We start from the raw sequence: 20,000 nt of genomic DNA on the forward strand, positions 1-20,000 counted from the left end.
TCTTTAATCATCAACACCATATCAAAGAGCATGGTAAAACTACATATCTAAAATATATATGTATATATATATTGTCCTAACTTATCAAATAATGAACAGGACTCATTAGCAAAATGCAAATTCCACTCTAGCTCACTAAACTTCAAACTCTTGTCAGTTCCCACCACTTGATAATCTCAAGGATTAAATCTGATATTCTGGGTCAACACCACAAGCTTTCTCAAAATCTTTAAACACAAAAGTTTGAATCTGCAAAGCCAGAATTATTGATAATTACAAATACAAATACAAATTCACACACAATATTAGGTCAAGTAAGGCCAAGTTAATGACTATAATGAAGGCATAATAGAGGCAAGTATCATCATAAACTTCTTACTGATTATCACAACAGAAAAGAATATGACTGGACACATGGTAAAATAAATCTTGACATTTCAATGCAAAAACACTAATATATCAATCAATAATTAACATTATTTTCATAATGGTATAATCACTAGGAGCTAATGGAGCTCATCAAATGAAAAAAAATTGTGATGCATTTTTTTTCCTTTTAACATTCTAAGTCACAAAAAATTATTATATATATATATATATATATATATATATATATATATATATATATATATATATATATATATATATATATATATATGATCAGCTAAAGCTAACAATCTACATACATATGTACACATTCATTTGTATTCATGTGCATTTACATAACTATGTCTGGATTCTATGTAAACTCAACTTAATGGCTCGTTCATGTATGCAAGACAATGTTTTGTGAGCACGTGCAGTCCTTTCGAGCAAATATTCAAGTTCAATTGAGTGTTTATGTATAAATTGTTATATATCATATATATATGCACACATATACATACATATACATATATATATATAATATATATATATATACACACATCATATGTATAAATATAAATATAAATATACACAGATATATGCATATATACATATACACACACATATACACAAACAAATGTTTTGTTATTGTTCACTGTGAGAAAAAATTGAGAAAGGATTCAGCTGATTACGTCTTTCATGAGCCCTTAAGGATATCAGCTTCTGATGCTCTTTTGAATCCTTCAACTTTTCCCCCTCACAGAATGTAGGAGCACTGAAATGGCTATTATTCTCTACTTTGTTCAACTAACTGTCATAGAACATAGAAACACGTAACAGTTCTTGCTTCACAATCCAACATGCATCAACAATACAAGTTTCAGTATTTCTTCACTCAGTGACCTGACCGTGTGTGCTAGATCTGACTTGTTTTCTGTGCCACAGAGATCCCAAGGATGGATTCCCTGAGGCTACTGCATGTGTACATATATAAAATAGATGTTTTCAGATACAGAAAGTTTAAACAAAATAGTGTATAAAAAACAATGATTAAAAACTTGATTTATCACAATTATGTCAAGCTGTCATTTCTAGCTCTTGGCCTTACTCTGTAATATTATTAGTAGTAACAAAAAGCATATGGTACCACCCACCACCAACCACTAAGGTTCCCCCTTAATGAACTTTACTCTCCCACAATGTAGCCTGTTTGCATCTCTGCTGACTTTTCATGATTTTTTATTCATTTTTTTTTCTTTAGAGAACTCTAATCTGTACTTTGATCTGAATGTTGCTACAGCCACATTTACATAAAGGACAACATATGTAACCCAAGCAACGAGGGACACAGATTAAAGACTTGCTGGGCAACAAGCAGGTCACGGCATGGGAGCAGAACTGTAAGGGGGGTGGTGAAAGTGGCAGCAGTGTTAATCGTGCAGTACCGTACCTCCCGCAGGTGAGGCCCCATAGGCAGCGGTTAGCGGCGACGAGAGTCCATGCATTGCAGCAAACGGGGAGGCTAGCACACCGGGGGCACCTACAATATTGATAGCACACCCTGAGGCTGGGTCCACGAGCCCCTACCACACACACACCCTCTGGCAGGGGAAAACTGTCTCTACTTCCAGCCAGAATCATACAATCCCTCATCACAAAATGCAAAAAAGACAGAATGTTGGAAAACTGAGGGCATAAACAATTGCAAGGCTCTAAAGTCCCCAATTGAGAGCATGAAAATGTTGGTTTGTTTGTTTTTTTCTCATACATTTTTCAGACTCTGCAGCCACCTCAAAGTTTTTAAACATCTGCACTGTCTTTTTTCCATTTACCAGCGCTGTTAAGATAAAGCAGCATACTGGGATGGGCTTCAATAAGTGAGCAGAGACCGCTGTTCCCACAAGACCCCTAACTAACACAACAACAGTGCACAACTAACAACATGCCCACATACACCCAACTGGTACTCTATGTCAAGTACTAAACGCTCTCTTGCTCTCTGAATCTACTCTGCTGATAGTTCTACGTTTGGATTAGTGCAAATAAAAAAGCTCTTTAATTGACAGCTTCTGTGAATCCCAACAGCTACAATTTGTAATTAGAAAAGCATAGCTTCAAAACCTACAGAAGCTTTGGGTCAAGTATGAGGGCGAGTGTGTGCCAGTGTGTGTTAGACAACGGTGGTCACGTGCACTCGGGTCATGTGTGGCAGAGGTGCTGCTACGTACGGACATCACAGGGTTTACCCTCCAAACACCACAAAACTCAATAAAAACCAACACACACAAAATCACTTTGTTTCCAAAAGTGTCCCCTTTTCTTCAAATTGACTAAACTACTGTGGTTTTTGTTCAGTTTTGGGGAGGCTGCAGGAAACCAATGGGTCACCCTTTTAATGGCATTTTCTCTCTCATCTTTCTAAGGATGAAATTCTGGGGATTACATAGGGACTGTTTTGGAAAGGTTTTTGGAGTAAAAATAAATACAGTAATAAAAAATAATATATATAAAAAAAAACAACAAATAAATCATAATCAAACCCCTGATACTGCTAAATCAAAACTTGATTTATCAAAATATTGAGGCAGAAAAAAATAAAAAAAAATCAATAATAAATCATTTAAAATCTTTAGATCTTGTCCTGATTAGTCTTGTTTGGTTTTGTTTTTTTGTCACTGTACTGTAAATCACAATGTTTGTGAAATCAAATAAATACGGTATATAAAAATCAACGAAAACGCAATGGGAAATGTCCAGCAGTGGACAGAGGAATGGAGAGGAAAAGTTGGTAAGCAGTCTGGTAGAAGAGAAGAGGGGGACAGGCTGGTGAAGTCTGGGGAAGAGGAGTCCAGAAGAGAGCAGATTGGGGTCCACCTCAGCCCACACCAGTCAAACTCAAGCCATGGCAAAAGCCTCAACTTCTTACTTTAGTCTCAACTACTAGTTCTAAAAGGTCAAGTTCCTTTCTAAAAAGTTATCAAGGCTGCAGCACAACCATCTCAATTAGTTTTATCTATTTACAACAACGTTGGCAAGAGTGTGACACGGTGCTGGATTTGTTGGTGAATAGATGGGCCACTTTGCATGCAGGGTGGCCCACGTGGGAAGCAGCCCACATTGCGTGCAGGGAGTGGCCCGCTTGTTGACCACACTGCAGAGCAGGCCAGGCCACTTACCACCAATAGCCAAGGCTGAATCCAGGGCAGGATCGCCTGTAGGAAGGTTAGGGTTGGTGTAGTCCCGAGACTTGTCATTGTTGTACTTCACATTAAGATTGCTCAGCTTGCTGTACTCAATTCGGAGGGTGCAGCATGCATTGTAGATATTCTGGCCATCCAGTGTCTGTTTGTATAAAAGCAAAATTAAGATACATGTGGATACATGTAATACTGCTTCTTGCAAGTTCCTGAGGGAACTTTTAAAATTTGTTCATATATATTTCTCTGTGGCTAAGATTGGGTAAATGAAGCAATCAGCGAGGAATTACTAGTGGTAATTATCTCACATATGGATATGAATGAAAAACACACTTGTCTTTTTAACATAAAAAAAGTAAATCAAATAAGTTAAAACAAATTACTGATCTCCCCAAACATTTAATTTTATTCTACTTCATCTGAATGAAGAGCAAATGATCAATATTATAAAAAGCTTCATTGCCCATCTTTTAAATCTTAGGACCTAATAATTTGAACTCGTTTTCAATCTCAAACTGAAACTAATTTCCACAATCTATATAAACATGTATAACAAAGAAACATCCAGACTAGGAGTTCCAAAAAGAACCAAACCTTACCATTTTGGCTGCCTGAGCTGTGACAACATCAGGATACTGGATAAGAGCTTGGAATGTGTCTGAAAGAGAGAGAGAGAGAATAATAAATACAACTGATCCATTCACAGGTAAGTGAACAAAGCCACTAGATTCACCAGTGCCAAATATGGCAATAACCCTTCTTCCATTTCCTAAATCTTATCACCATCATTATCTTCATTTCTTCAAGATACTGATGATGAAACATCCCAACCTAAGTCAATTCATGGCCCTATCATAAACAACCCTTTCATACTAGATAACTAGTAAACCTTAAAGAAAAACAAGAAGTGACAAATAGAAACTAGCTTGTGGGGATCTCCTAGCAGTGTAATGAAATGCACTAAAATAAAGCATGAGGGCAATGGTGGCAGGGTGGTGGTGGCTGGGCAAGGGACTGATAAACATGCTGGCGGAAATAGAACCAACATAAACATGCCAGCCATCTGGTGCTCCCTTCCTAACCCTATTCCCTTCATCTCTAACCAGGTACTACAGGAACTGCCAAATACACAAACACAAAACACACATACAAAAAATGTGAAATCTAAATCAACTAAAAGAGTGCTTCCTTTAACAGTTTCCTAACCATACCTAATCCCTTACAACAAAAAAAAGTTACATTTTCTAAATCCAATCTTCCTTCCTAAAATTATCTGAAGTGGTTACTATACCCTGCTATTATAATTGGAAGTATAGCTAATACATTTTGCCTAATAATGGAAGATATTTTGATATATACATAATATCAGCAAAGACAATATAAATACTTACTGTTTTTCGTGAAGGTGACGATCTTGAGCACTTTACCAACACGGGAGAAGATCTGGAAAATTTTGTTGATATATAAATAATAATTACATCTTCTACTGTTAAAAAGGGAAAAGAAAACAATCAAACGTCAAACAAACAAGCCAGCACATTCCTTTCACACTGTCTTTCCTTCACATGTACACAAAATAATCTTATTTTTCCATTCTTTACATAGACTGTTGCTTATTTGTAATTCAATAATGTGTAGGAAATATGCTCCTAAGGAAAGTTTCATAACTAGAAAGGGAAAACTGAAAGGAAAAATAAGAGGATGAGAATGGCATAAATGTAATAGGAGCAATCTTTTATCTTTTTTCCTTTTCTTTTTTGGAGGTGATAAATAACAAACACCCTTCAGAAATAATTTTTTTTTAACTCATTAGGTCCATAAAAAGTGGGAATCACACATTAAAACATTTATAATACCTAACTAGTAGTGACAGTTAACTCAACAGTCTCTTACACTACCACTACAAACTCGCTCTCACATTGCACACCCACCCAAGCTCACACAATATGTTTAATTAAGCATAAATGAACGAACGCTGCGCACACCGCTCAACACCTGGAGACCAATTATCAACTGACTTGAAGAGACATCTTCAAATGTCTCTCTCATATTGCACATGAGTGTGTGTTATCATTCAGAATGAGGAATGTAAAATAATAATGGAAAAATGTGGTCACTAGGCTCCTTCCAATCCTTTTTTGATATATGTTATACAATGACTTGTAAAATCTGCTCTATCTTAACATGAATATTACTTTGTGCTAAAGATAAAAGCCTATACAAGCAAATTATAAAAGATACAAATAAATAAATAAATAATAACCACATGAAAATAAGGACCATATAACTATTTAATTAACATGTATAAAAACTAACCAAAAAATGCACAAGTCTATCACAAATTTCCAAGCAGATCCATTTTCTATGATGAACAGCACTAGCAATGAATCCTTCAATGACATTTAAGAATCACTTAAGGATTAAGGATCAGGGTCACCAACACAAAAAAAATTCCATGTCAAAAGGACATGAAATATCCATCCATAAATTTTCGAGATTCAATTCTACTTACAAATCTTGAAAACAATAAAACTGCAAATTCAATTGATTCCATAATATTCCCTTCCTTCAGCTCAAGTAATATAAAAGAAACTAAAGTAAAAAAAAATAATATTACAATAGAAAAATAAGCTTCCAAAATCCTGAGGTTCAAGGATATACAATATTCACATACACTCAAACACAAACAAACACACACACACAACCATCAAAACCATAAATCAATGTCAAATGCAATGACACTTGACTCATCAAATTGAAATCACCAAAGTCCTGAAACCGGACTACCTATTCCTTTCGCTTCGTTACCAACAGCAGATTCGTAAACGAGTAAATCTCTAAAAAACGGAAGACATAACTGCCGAATTTCAGTTATAATGACCTCGGACACGTCTTGCTTCCGCTTCGGCTGACGGCGGCAGCGTCGAGTTCAATGACTTTCTGGTATAAAAGTCTTTTATATGTGTACAAATGTTCGTGAGTGCGAATCGTTCGCCTGCTCGCGCTGAAGCTAAATGCGTCTTCATGTCTCGCAAGCGCGTTTTCGTCATTTACTCCATTGGGTTGGCGAAGCAGGAACTTTACCCGACGGCTGATGGCCATCTAGAGCGCTCATATACTCAAAACACTCGTATATATTCTGTTCGAAAGACACGACTTACGAGCGTTTGCTTTTGAAGCGCGCACCCGCTTCTGTAATATCTATCAGAGCGCGCAAAGAGCCGCGCAAAATGCTCACGTACGAGTGATCTGATCATCAATCGAATCTGAAGCGCTGTATGGTTACCGGCGAGTGCGGGGAGGTGGTAACCAAGGTGCATGCATTAATGTATAATGGGTAAGGAGCGAGGTGCGGGTCGTGTAGGTACGGCGCGAGGTGCTAGGCAGGTGCGGGGCGATGTTATCGATCCGCACCTGAATCCACCACTAACATGCACCAAATATCCCGAAAGTCTGTTCTAAAAGCTAATGGGACTTGATAGGAAATGCTATTTTCCGCGTGAATACGAACCGACATGTCGAAAATTATTACAAAAGTTGAATATTCTCCTTTCCGAAGTCGTTAAATCAATTGCAAAAATCCCACCGTCGTCATCCCATAGAAGCAGCGTGCGCGCTCGCTTTTCTTGGTTACACACTCCGTGAATGAGCTCGACAGTGCATCTCGGAATTGCCGAAGGATACGATTTCTGTTTACAGGATATCCGCTCTCGGCCGCTCTTCCTTCCATACTTTATCTGGCAAACAGGGCATAAAGCAACTTACCTGATATAGGACATCAAGGGTGACTGGATAGATCATGTGCTCGACAATGACCCTGAGCACAGTGTTGGGACCGCCCTGAGTGTCCGTCTGATTGACCAGGGCCTGAGCAGCCTGCAGCGCCGCCTGTGCACTAGGGTTCTGCTGGGAGATCAAACATTCATATTTTCACTGAATGACACAAGGTATAGGCACTCATTGTAAAAGATTGGAGATATTGTAAAAGGCGAGCTACTCCCGAACTCTTCCGTTAGGCATAGCTCTCCGATTACCAAAGCCACATATGATATGAATTACTGCATGCGTTAAATGTTTCTTGAATGGCATGACAAGGTCAATTTCGTATTTAAACTGCTTACAAAAAAAAGAATCCCTTTCAGACAAGTGTTCGGTAAAAGTAAGTTTTTAAAAATGTCGTAACATTTCATCTACTGTAACAAGGGAACCCACACACTAAGATTATTACTTTGTCGACCTTGCACATGAATAAATAAATTGAACATCAACCCCGTGTCCCTCCCAATAAATCCGTCTCACACTAGGATATGAGCGCAAGCACACATCCTGTTCAATTCCCCCTTTCCTTCCGTGCAGCTCCAAGTCTATCAGTAATGACATCATCAGCTCGTGGCGAAGAAGTTATAAGTGGAGTTGCGAGTCAGGACTCACCGCGTTTGAGTGAGTCTGGTCGGTCTTAAGCTCCTTGTGGTTGGAGAACTGGACGTAGACGGCGCGGCCACGCAGCTGGGCGGTGCAGTTAGTGAAGTAGTTGACCATTGTGGTTGCGCTAACTTCATCAGACATCTCCAAGAAAGCCTGCGAACAAGAACAGGGGAAAGCGTTGTAATGAGAAAAACAGGCAATGGAAATCCGAACGTAGTCGAGGCGAGCTAGAAAATAAGAGATAAGAAGGAAAAGCGAACTGTCGAATGGGACTGAATCGAGGGGGGGGGGTAACTGTAGTTAGCACAGAATTAGATCGCATGCAACAATGTAAAAAAACCACAAACTGGACAGTGAAACGGGGAAATGGGAAAAAGGACGTATGTAAGGCAATTCACAATTGGGAATAATAAATAAGGAGACTCGCTTCAAATCAAGCGGTTAATATTTACCTATTTGTTTCCTCTTATCCAAAATATAAAAATGCTTTCTGGTGAAAAATAAATACCAGCAAAAATGAAAACAAGCTCATTTTCTCCCACTATCAGCGAGGCAGAGCAAGGTCGAACACAGCATGTCCAGGCAGATCAGATGACCTGGCGCGCACGAGGTCGCCACCGAGCCGCAGCGGCCGGCAGCGGCGGCGACCTCCGTGACCATCGACCAGTTAATCAAAACCTGCTTTGCGCCAAAACCACACGACTTCAGGAGAAGACACGGCGCTTCACTCTTCTTTTCCAACATCTTAGTTCTTATATTTCCCTTCTTCAAGGGTTACTTACCTGGTTCTTGCCCTTGAGCACGAGCACGTTGGTGACCTTGCCGAAGGGAATACCCAGGTGGACGATCTCCGCCTCGGTGACCTCGTTGGGAATGTTGCGGATGTGGATCACGCGGGACGGCGCACCGGGGTTTTTCGTGTCCAACTTGACCTGCGAAGCAAAAGAGGAAAACAAAGGTTAATCCCTGACAAAAACAAAAATTTAAATACAATTCATATCACAACTTCCACCATCTTCATCTTCCTCCTCCTCCTCCTCTTCCCTACACCTCCCCTTCCTCTCCCTCTCCCTCTCTTCTACAACACCGAGCTTCCATAAGGGATAAAGATTAACGGCCCTGCAAATACAGCTCCCTTTGTTGGTACTGGCGAGAACGAATGGCCGCGGAGGGAACGTCTGCTGCTCGTAACCATCTCCTCCCCTTCACTTGCATCTAACACGCTGCCAAACATTTTCTAAACAGAACGCTGGATTCATAAGTTTGAGCGAGGAAAATGCTCTTCCTGTTGTCGTCGTCGTCGTCTTGGAATCGAAATGAACTCGAGCTCCTTTCCGGACTTTGTTTTGACATTGCCATCCTAGTAACGAACTATTCCAAATTGAAAGCTACTGAAGCCTATTTGGTCCTATCATTTTATCCGAGAGCTTGTGCCTTGTCCTCAACACCCCCAAAAGTTTAATCCCATACACAAGGCGTACTGCGAGGTGAGCGAAAAGATGAGGCAAGGCAAGCAGCAAAGCTTCCCACGAACGAGGGGCAACAGAAGCATCAGAAGCTGAAGCATCACCTTATCAGTTATGCTCAGTGGACACAGCGCGAGAACGGCTGGCCCTCGAGTCTCGTAACTACAACGCCGTGGAAATGAGGGCTATCACTCCTACTCCCCCTCCTCCTCCTCCTCCTCTTCCCCTCATCACCACACTCTTCATAGTCTGAGTGTGCGCCCTCGATGCAGACCGAACTAATGCACAGGACTGAAGATTCAATAAATAGTAATGATATTCTTTTTCCTACAACTAATATCTAACTTCAAAATAACAAAGCAACAATCTAACTTGCTCTTTAGCGAACTGTAATCGTTTACCTTTTCTTTTACGAACACTGATTTCATTCCTTAGCAATTGCAAGATTATAATTTACCACTAAGTGCATTGAAGTTGTTACAACTAGATACACCTATGATGAAAGTTGCTTTAAAACCAACTTGTGACCAAATAAAGATCAAAATCGGGATGCGAGATCACCTAGTTTGACGAGGTACTACAAATACTTCGGAAATTAGGTATTTCAATCCCGCTTCATCATCACAGACTCATTGAGAAAAAAGGTCACTTGAAAAGTGATGAAAGAATGTAAAAGGTCATCGTCCCGGCGCCTATCACATTCACCAAACGGTAACTTATTTCTGTCCCCCTGGTGAAGTCACGCATCCACGTTATATAACCAAGGCAGGTGGATGCGAGGGAAGCCTTGACAAACGGCAAAATGGCATTCGCTGCCGCTATCGAATTTCACAAAAACGCAATAATCAGGTCAAGGGAGATGGATTACTAAACAGTCGAGTTCATTCTCTAGATTCACAATTTGACATCGGGGACTCTTTAAAACACTCTTCAAGCCTACCATTCCACGGACTCCTTCGGAATCCCTAGGCCTAAAACCACCACTTGAACCCCTTGACGGACGGTTGTTACAAAAAAAGCAGCAACTTACCGAGGGAAGGGAGGAGGGAGGGAGGGAGAGTAAATACGCGGTACACACAAGAACAGCAAAAGAAGGATTAAACAAAGAAAGAAGGGAAAAGAGGGACGCGAGGCGAACGCGGGCGGGCGGGCGTCTGAGTGGATCCGAGGCAGCCGGCGATTCCCAAGCTGACCGTTCTCACCAACACATGGACATGAATCCTAACACTATATATTCATGAAGCCTGCTAAGCAAGACATGTCGTTTAGCGCTTGCCAACGGATAAATGAAAGTCTATGACGACTCTCCGAAACAGCAACATCAGAAGGAGATCAGATCCCAAGAGTCAGTCAGGCAGTATATTTCTCCTGCATCACGTACTACTACTACTACTATCCTTGCCGTGTGTGATCTCCCGTGCCACTCCGTTCCATCAAAATATTCGGGATTCCACCTAGGAGCTCCATTAACAACACACTACCGTGAATCCTGCATTGGGGAAGAAGGGCCGTGCGAAGTGCAAAGTGAAAAGGGCAGCGGATGAAACACGACCCGGGGAGGCAATGGGTATTAAAGGGGACATCGCCCGGAGTATCCTTACAAGGGCGCGGTGTTAAACGAGACTTAGGATAGTCAATGCCTAAGTCAATACTATGACATTGCAAGAGTCTAATGCTTTTATAAATAGAATTCATTCGGAGAAAGTGACTATTACGGTAAGGTTTCTTTCAAGACTATAGTATCCCTCCACTCTCGTTATCAAACGAGAAACTGGGCAATAATCAAACGTTATCTCCATGACTAATATACATATATATATATATAGTTCGTTATGCTACAATGGAAATCTTTTGAAACTGCATAACAAAATGAGCATTATTATAAGAATAATGCGAACCCCCTGTGACGTCTCGACATGCCATAGCTATCTGTAATCCCCATCAGCACACGTCATTCACAAAGTGCTGACTTCAGATGCGACGGATCCCTCACTTTCTACTACAGGAGCGTCTGCTGTGCCCACCCCTTCAGGCCGGACCCGGTGACCCTCCTTCACTCCCTCCCTCTGGCACTGTTGTTGGGTCTATGCGTGTTCTTTGTCCCATGAAAAGAGAGAGAGAGAGAGAGAGAGAGAGAGAGAGAGAGAGAGAGAGAGAGAGAGAGAGAGAGAGAGAGAGAGAGAGAGAGAGAGAGAGAGAGAGAGAGAAAGGGGCTCGTACAGTACAAGGGACAGCGTGCGGCCCTTACCTTCTTGGCGTCATTGTTGTTGTCGGCGTGGTTGGGCGCAGGACTCATAACGGAGCCATTGCTCACCGCCCCGGTCTGCGCCAGCAGCTCATCAGAGCCACGCTGGAAAAGGGAAAAAGGCAAAAGTTAGTGTCAATTATAATTTGAAAATCGAGGTAGAGGTTTAGTGTGTGTCTGTGACGCAGGTTGGATTCTGTTGGGAGTGAGGGGGGGAGGGGGGAGAGGGAGTGAGATAGAGAGAAAGAGAGAGAGGGAGAGAGGGGGAGGAGTGGAGAGGAGACGAGACAGAATGTGTAAGGGAGGGAGGGAGGGAGGGAAGAGGGGTGATAGGTGGGCCACGATCGATAATCAACAGGTTGTCCAAGGAGTGAACAACACCTCTCCACACCACGCTACCCTCCGTTACACCGAAATGTGCACATCCAATTTTTACGCTTCCATCATCACAGCTTACCCCCAGCCACGCCACGACCATGCCTAAGAGTTTCCATTATCCCGGCTTTTGTAACGCGACTTGATTACCGAACCTCCATCGACATCTCGTATCATCACGGTTGCTCCTCTCCCTAATGCACACTACAGCTACGTCTTCGCCTACGCTCCTCGCTCCTCCAAGGACGGACTTCACCGAGGCTAGGCACATTCCCTTGCAACCCTCGTGCACATGGAAATAAGTGTCAGGATGATCCGTAATGCGTAATAACCAATCAAATGTGCGAAGCGCAGGGGACACCACGAGAGTAGCCAGAACTCGAGTGCCTCGGAGGCGTTGAAGCGATGCAAAACAATGCGGAGCAACAAACATTCAGTTGACAAATAAAACGCTAAACTTCGGACACATTCACAGGTACTGATAACACTTAGCTATTATACTATGTCATTCTGAGTGTTTTGACGTGGTAACAAAAAAACAAGAGGCTGCCAAACTTCTGGGAAAATTTGCTAATAAGAAACGACTTTTAGAGCAAACATTTTCCCAAGACACCCCCAAAGTCTCCTTACTCCGCACCAAAGCGATCTGATCAAAGTAATCAAATCATCTTGTCACCCCCCCTCCCCCCAAGAGCCAGAGGAGGGTGTAAAGCTCGAGATGGAAATGCGAAGGTAAGATATACAAGTTGATGCAGAAGGCAGGATCAATATCACCTCACTGAAGCCTAAACCAGATTTGGTCATTAACCTTAAGATCAATACATTCCCCTTCCTCCCTCCCTCCCTCCCCCTTTCTCTTCCCCTACCCTCGCCTCGCCTCGTCTTTCCCAGTGTGTGTAACAGTACTAAGAATGTGCGTGTGCTCTGGCTAGTTGGCCACTTGGACATGTGTACAAAGCGAGGTGAAGGAAAACAATGAGCGACACACTGAAAGCCTCCAACGGCGACCAAAGACAACTGGTACTCATTCCAGGAATGTCCCATGTATACAGTATGAGCGTGTAGGCATATTCCGGCCTGCGTGCCTACTATATGGGAGGCGAGCATGCAACGCACTAACCAAACCAAAACCAAACCTAACCTAACAACCATAAACAAAAAATCCTAATCCTAACTATCCGAGGGTTAATGAGCAGGCAGAAAGCGGAGACACAGGAGACGGAGGCAGCGGCAATAATTGCTGGATTTACCTGATGTTAGCATATGGATGCTGCTCCCAGCAATTACCTGGGGATTATATGCCGGGGAAGAACAGCGAGGAGAGGGGAGATGCCTCTTCTACGATATTGGGTACTGCTTTATGTGCGTTAATGAACTAGAGAAGGCCCGTAATACCCTTGCCGTGACGACCTTATTGTCTAATAAACCATAGAAACCGCACTCGCTACGGAGAGCCATAGAACCCTCCAGGCAAAAAAGGTACAACCACGACTCCTAAAAAGGCGATCAATTTACGGCAAGGTGACGTGCGGTCAGATGATCAATTTGGAATCGAGATTTGCTTTACTATTTCACAAGCTAAAGTAAATACGAAATATACATTACATAAATATTTTAAGACATGGATCCGTCGCCTATATGAGAAACGAATGAAGGAGGGAAGGATGATGATGTTCGGGGGGGATAGGGGGTGAGGTAGGTAGGGAGGAAGGAAGTGGGGGGGGGGGGGGGGGAAAGATACGAACAACCGGCGTGAAACTTCTTCATAGCGCACCGAGCACGACTCCCTTCCCCGCCGTGTCCATCAGCGGCGAGACACTAAGCCATTTCCGAGACGACCGAGTCAGTTGGCAGAATCGTTCGGTCGGACACGCAGCCCCTGAAAGCAGCAGCAGCCGCCGCCGCCGCCGCCGTCGGTACCCGAGTGTTGCAGTCAACGACCCCGGCCGACGAACCACAATGTAGTCAGCACATCCGCACGAACCCCAAAGCCACCCACCCACGCCTATCTAAGATTTCGACGAGATAGATTTCCCTGCCGGAGGAAAAATCTGGCCTCTCATCGCCCGCCGCTTCCACACACGTGCACGTTGACTGACAGACAGACAGACAGACAGACAGACAGACAGACCGGGAGAGAGAGAGAGAGAGAGAGAGAGAGAGAGAGAGAGAGAGAGAGAGAGAGAGAGAGAGAGAGAGAGAGAGAGAGAGAGAGAGAGAGAGAGAGAGAAGAGAGCCAGCCGAAACAGTTTGCGACATTCCACCCCCTTATCAATCCAAGGCTGGAACTCTGCCAACACCTTCCAGGGGAGTCACGATCCCCTCCTCGGTCCGGCCGGAGCAGCATTCTACCGGAACTCGCTAGCTCGCTAGCTCGCTCGTTCGTTCGTTAGCTCGCCCAGTTTCACCATCGCAGCAGCAAAAGCGGCGGCGGTGGTAGAGGTGGTGGTGGCGGCGGCAACAAGGGCCCCTTTAAACCCTTCGACAACGAACACGTTTTCCTTCCCCGGATGCGTTCGAAGGAATGACTGAAAAAACCGCCCAACACCGCTTCAAACAAGCAAACCAACAAACAAAAAGAGAATGAATGGGCGGACGGCCAAGAACAAGAGAGAGTAGAGAGAGAAAAAGCTAGATCCCCCCAAAAAGATTTCCTACCGCAGTACAATAAGAACAAAAGAAACAAATGACGATCTCCTGTGAGCGACGCCATTCAGCAGCAGCAGGAGGAGGAGGAGGAGGAGGAGGAGGAGGAGGAGGAGGAGGAAGGAAGAGAAAATTCGGGTTGGTGAGAGCGGCGCGACGGAACGGTCCACCTTGAACTTGACCCCACTCCGCGACGGGCCGGGACAGGAAGCCGCTGCCATTAAGATACAAACCCAACACTTTAATGAACATATGCAGATGGGCGTCTTTGAGAATATAGTTAGACATATTTGTTCATGTTACCATGTATATACAAATCTGTGTGTATATGTACATGTACACGTGTGTGTGTGTGTGTGTGTGTGTGTGTGTGTGTGTGTGTGTGTGTGTGTGTGTGTGTGTGTGTGTGTGTGTGTGTGTGTGTGTGTGTGTGTGTGTATATGTGTATATATGTGTGTGTGTGTGTGTATATGTGTATATATGTGTGTGTGTGTGTGTATATGTGTATATATGTGTGTGTGTGTGTGTGTGTGTGTATATGTGTATATATGTGTGTGTGTGTGTGTGTGTGTGTGTGTGTGTGTGTGTGTGTGTGTGTGTGTGTATATATATATATACATATATATATATACATATATATATATACATATATATATATACATATATATATATACACATACATATACATACATACACACAAAAAATGACAGACAGACAGCTATTCAAAGCGCGCCAACCACCTCATCCATTTTACATGCCACAGCATTCCACTGACATAATCTACCCGCTCTTGGCATGGTTTAAAACAATGAACGACAACCCGTCTCGTTGAGTGTGCACGTGCGCTGCAAGAATTCATCTCGTTAAGATGAGCGGGTTGTAAGAGGCTGCGGTCGGTTAGACTACGCCAACACAACCAAGCGAGAGAGAGTGTTTGAAGCCCGGGCGGAAGTGGAGTGTGAGAGCGTCAAGCCACACTGGTTGTGTTCAACATATGGTCTGAAAGCAGGGTCGGTTCGTCTTTCCCTTGTGCTCTTTGTGCATGCGTGCATGTTGGAGCATGTGCGTCTGTATCTATGAATATACTTATTAAATACCTATATCTATCCAGAGTGAGTGAGTGAGTGAGTGAGTGTGTGTGTGCAGATACGTCGGCCTGGCATATGCTGTAAACACTCGCAAACAGGAATTCATCCGTTCCGAGTAATGTGGCGCAGCTTTTAATAGCGGAAAATCGGTCGGAAAGTCAGGCCTCGGCGTTGGGCCTGCGAGGAGACCATCTGTCGCGCGTTTCGTTCATTCACTCCCAGAATGCCTCCACTGCGGCTTCTCTAATCACTACTTGAGATTTACGAATACACTACTCGTATGTTCGAGAAACGTCTGAAGCCGGCGAATTGAGAGAATACATTTTCTCCTTGCAATAATATATGATGGCTTTGCTAGTAATTGTGGAACGAGGATGGAGTCGAAGCTGAGGTTTGGGAACTAACAGGTAGTGATCCCTTGGGGTAACGTCCCGCCGTCACGCTCGCCCCCCTTCCTCCCTCCTCCCCCCCCACCTAACTGCCGCGCCGCTTCCTCCGAAAACTCGAAAACAAGCCTCAAGTTCGGAAAGTATCACCCCACCTCCACCGCTCGCACCTCAGGCATCGATCACTGCCGACAAAAAGGAGTCTCATTAATCCTACCCGTGGACACTATAGGATGTGTAATTACCGCGGTCGCTCTGGAACAGATGCGAGTCAACGTTCGGTGGAGGATAATTAATAACCGACTATCTACCTGACGGTCCTGTGGTTGACGCTGTGCTCGCCGGCCGGCCACCCACACCGCCCATCGCGCTTGCCGAAGACAGGAAAGGGACGGGAAGGAGGTGGGCGGGCTCTAACCGCAGGTTATAGAACCGGGAGTCGAGCAAGCGAGTGAGCGAAGGACGCACCAGGCGGGGGAAAAGTCACTCCTACTCTCGCCCATGGAACCTCTACTGTGCCCATTGTCACAACCTTATTACTCCCATTCCCCCCCTTCTCCCCTTATCCTACTCCTACTCCTACTCCTACTCTTACCCCTCCCCACCACCACTACCACCACCGCCGCCGCCGCCACCACCACCACCACGCGCCCGAATCTAATCCAACTCGCCCTATCTGCCCCTGTTTGTATGTTGCTGCACCGCTCAATGACCCACCTCCCCTTCTAGCCAAGTGCTTTCCTCACGTATCGGCGTTCGAGACCGAGACCGAGACCGAGGCCGCATGGCCAAATAACACTCCAAAGGACCAACGCCGAGGACACCGTTCATTCGAGCGGATCCATCTACTCGCCAGGCCGATCCCTACAGCCAAGCGGGTGACAAGAAACAAGAAACACGAAGCAGCTACGAGCAGTCGCCCGACACACGCGTAAGGACGTGCTCCCTTCGATAAGGTGGTTCAGACCGACAGCTAAAAGTCCGTGGAATGAAAAAGGAGGGTAATGGCAGCCAGTGGTGGAGGAGGTTGTGGTAGAAGCCCGCCGGCCGCGGAAACGTCAAATTACTCACAGCCGGCTTCACCACCACCACCGTGACCGTCGCCTCCTCATAACACTCCCACTAGTTTAAACCACCATACAGGCTCAGGCTTCAGGGGAGGGGAGGGGAGGGGGATGGGGATGTCTGTCTTCTGTCTGTATCTACGTACGTATCTATCTATCTACCTATCTCACAGACTCACTTTTAACACCTATCTAAATGTTTTTCATAACTTATCAAAAAATATATATAACCATCGTTGCCTTTGCTTGCCACACCCCTTAAAAAATTGTCGTACTCATAGACAGGCCTACAACTACAAATGTACTCTTTCTTCCCGTCAACTAGCAACAACAATTCTGACGTTGGATTCTCAAAAGCCGCTTCTCAATTTTTTTTTTTTCTTTCTTTCTTTCTTTCTTTCTCTCTCTCTCGAGGGCCCTCGGCGTTCAGCCTAAGCACATCTAGCCATCGTACCAGTGGAATCATACGAGGTGTTGGTGTAAGTGTTGTCACCGGATATCCTGTCAGTACATACTACATCCGTTACCACTACATAGTCTTTCTGCCAACAAAAACTAGCAAGGACAAGGTTGGTACATGAGGGTACGAGAATGTGCCTGAATAAATGGGGTGGAAGAGAGGTTTTTGTGTGTGTGTGTGTGTGTGTGTGTGTGTGTGTGTGTGTGTGTGTGTGTGTGTGTGTGTGTGTGTGTGTGTGTGTGTGTGTGAGAGTGAGTGAGTGTGTGAGAGTGAGTGAGTGAGTGAGTGAGTGAGTGAGTGAGTGAGTGAGTGAGTGAGTGAGTGAGTGAGTGAGTGAGTGTGATGTGGCATTTTGCTGTGTTGGGGTATGGCGTGTGGTGCGGTGCTGTGTTGAGATGTGGCGTGCGATGCTGTGCTGGGGTATGGCGTATGGTGCGGTGCTGTGATGTGTTGGGGTATAGTTTGTGATGGTGCTGTGCTGGGCTGTGTTGAGTGCGAGCGCGTGTACGTATCATGTCGCCGACAAGTTTCAAGATGTTAATATATATTCTTTTTTCTCTTTTTTTGGTGGAGCAGTGTGTAGCAGACCGGTCGGTCGGTCGGTCGTCGGCGTGGCAGGCAGGCAGGCAGGCAGGCAAGGCAGGGCTGACGAGGGCGGTCTCGGGTTACTGGTTTGTGTTTCACCTTGGGCAATATCTTTATGACGGTACGCCTTTGCATGGCCGCTCTCCTTCCACTGCACTTGCTCATCTACTTACATGCATTACCATGACACCTGTGCTTCATCGGCAGCACTTCCTTACCTGTGGACAAAAAGAAAAAAACAGTTAGGGAACGGAGTCAAATAATGAATTAAAATAAAATAAACATCAAATGCTCTATATAAATAAATAAACGTGTAATTATCTATATCTATCTATCTATATACGTACGTACGTACATACATACATATATATATATATAAAACTAAAAAAAAAATGCCTTATCAGAACGGCAGCACTAATAATGCGAATACCATCATTTAATCTTTATCATTGAAAATCGAAACAAAGCGAACAGCTTGCGACAAGACGCGAGAGTCGAGACCAAGAGCAAGTAAAAGGGTATGCCGAAGAAAAAGGAAAAAACAAAATATTTGTTCTCGTCACGCCTCGCTACACAACGCTGTCGCCGCTCGGTCACAAAGCCAAACACAGCATCTACCATTCACCTGCTGCTTCTTCTCCTACCCTTTTCTAAGTCCCCCTCCTCCCCCCTCCCCCCACGAATGAACATCCATGCAATAATTCGTCGTAGCTCTCGTATCACACGTGGAGTGGGGGAGGGGAGGGGCGAGGGGAGAGAGAGGGGAGGGGAATGCATGACGGCAACCCACAGCCTCCTGGCCTCGCCCGTCGTCGTTCGTCCTCACCACACCACGTGGGACACCACACTAACGACGCTGAGTGCCTGCACCCTTGCCACTCCTCTCTCTCCTCTCCTCCTCCTCCTCCCTCTCCTCCACATTCCTCAACAATCCAGCGTTGTTGTTACCTTGTGCATCACTGACATTCTCGAGGGAAAAACAAACATTACTGTTCATCTCGCTTACTACCACACCGACACACAATGAATGAATGAATGAATATCGGCAGGGCTTGCATTGCCGACCGGCCGCCCTTCGACTCGGACACAACTCCATCCTCCCTAAAATAATAGTGAATCAGTCACTCGTCATCCCTTCAAAAAAGCGCGGCCGACGGTCGGTCGTGCAAACTGAGTCAAGAATTCATCAGCATCAGATCCAACTCGGCGGGGAGATTCCAAAGGCTTTACTGGTTGTTAGGCCTCAATTTAAATGCCGCTCTCCCCTACATGAACAGCTGTAGATGACTCTCCAACCAACATGACTACACCAGCAAGAGCTCTTGGTAAAAAGGGTGTGGAATCTCAAACCTCCAACCCGCCCGCCTTGTCAAACGCTACGACGATAAAGTTATACATTAGAAAATGGAGCTCATGTCGTGAAATGCCATTGACGATAGCAATGTCAAGGGAACAATTAACAGGGCTAAGTATGTATGCATGTATGTGTACGTATATACAATATATGTGATTATATATATATATATATATATATATATATATATATAATCACATACATACATACATACATAAACACACACAAGCGTACCGTGAATGCATTGAAAAAGACGACCCTAAACAACAATGTGCGAAATAAAATATGTATCAGGCTCACAGTAAGCAAATATGACTCATACGCCTGAAGAGCAATAGTATAA

General features: G+C 44.1%; 1 protein-coding gene across 50 annotated transcripts in view; it reads right to left on the bottom strand.

The window, feature by feature from the left end:
* heph (polypyrimidine tract-binding protein 1 heph) overlaps positions 1-20,000 on the bottom strand; it is a 131,481-nt gene that overhangs the window by 12,207 nt on the left and 99,274 nt on the right. For 14 of the 50 annotated variants that reach the window (XM_086547320.1, XM_086547311.1, XM_086547309.1 and 11 more), the window contains 8 exons: positions 11,703-11,804; positions 8,771-8,920; positions 7,995-8,141; positions 7,329-7,469; positions 4,955-5,006; positions 4,163-4,221; positions 3,543-3,708; positions 1,817-1,906 (listed from right to left, as the gene is read on the bottom strand). In XM_086547320.1, coding sequence (XP_086403446.1) covers positions 1,817-1,906; positions 3,543-3,708; positions 4,163-4,221; positions 4,955-5,006; positions 7,329-7,469; positions 7,995-8,141; positions 8,771-8,920; positions 11,703-11,804 — 907 coding nt within the window. The remainder of the gene's footprint in view (positions 1-1,816; positions 1,907-3,542; positions 3,709-4,162; positions 4,222-4,954; positions 5,007-7,328; positions 7,470-7,994; positions 8,142-8,770; positions 8,921-11,702; positions 11,805-20,000) is intronic. The other 36 variants (XM_086547337.1, XM_086547329.1, XM_086547326.1 and 33 more) reach the window with 3 other exon arrangements.

Source organism: Penaeus japonicus, unplaced genomic scaffold (genome assembly GCF_977035675.1).
Source record: "Penaeus japonicus unplaced genomic scaffold, GWHDUDI00000001_assembly GWHDUDI00000019, whole genome shotgun sequence".
NCBI classification, from domain to species: Eukaryota; Metazoa; Arthropoda; class Malacostraca; order Decapoda; family Penaeidae; genus Penaeus; species Penaeus japonicus.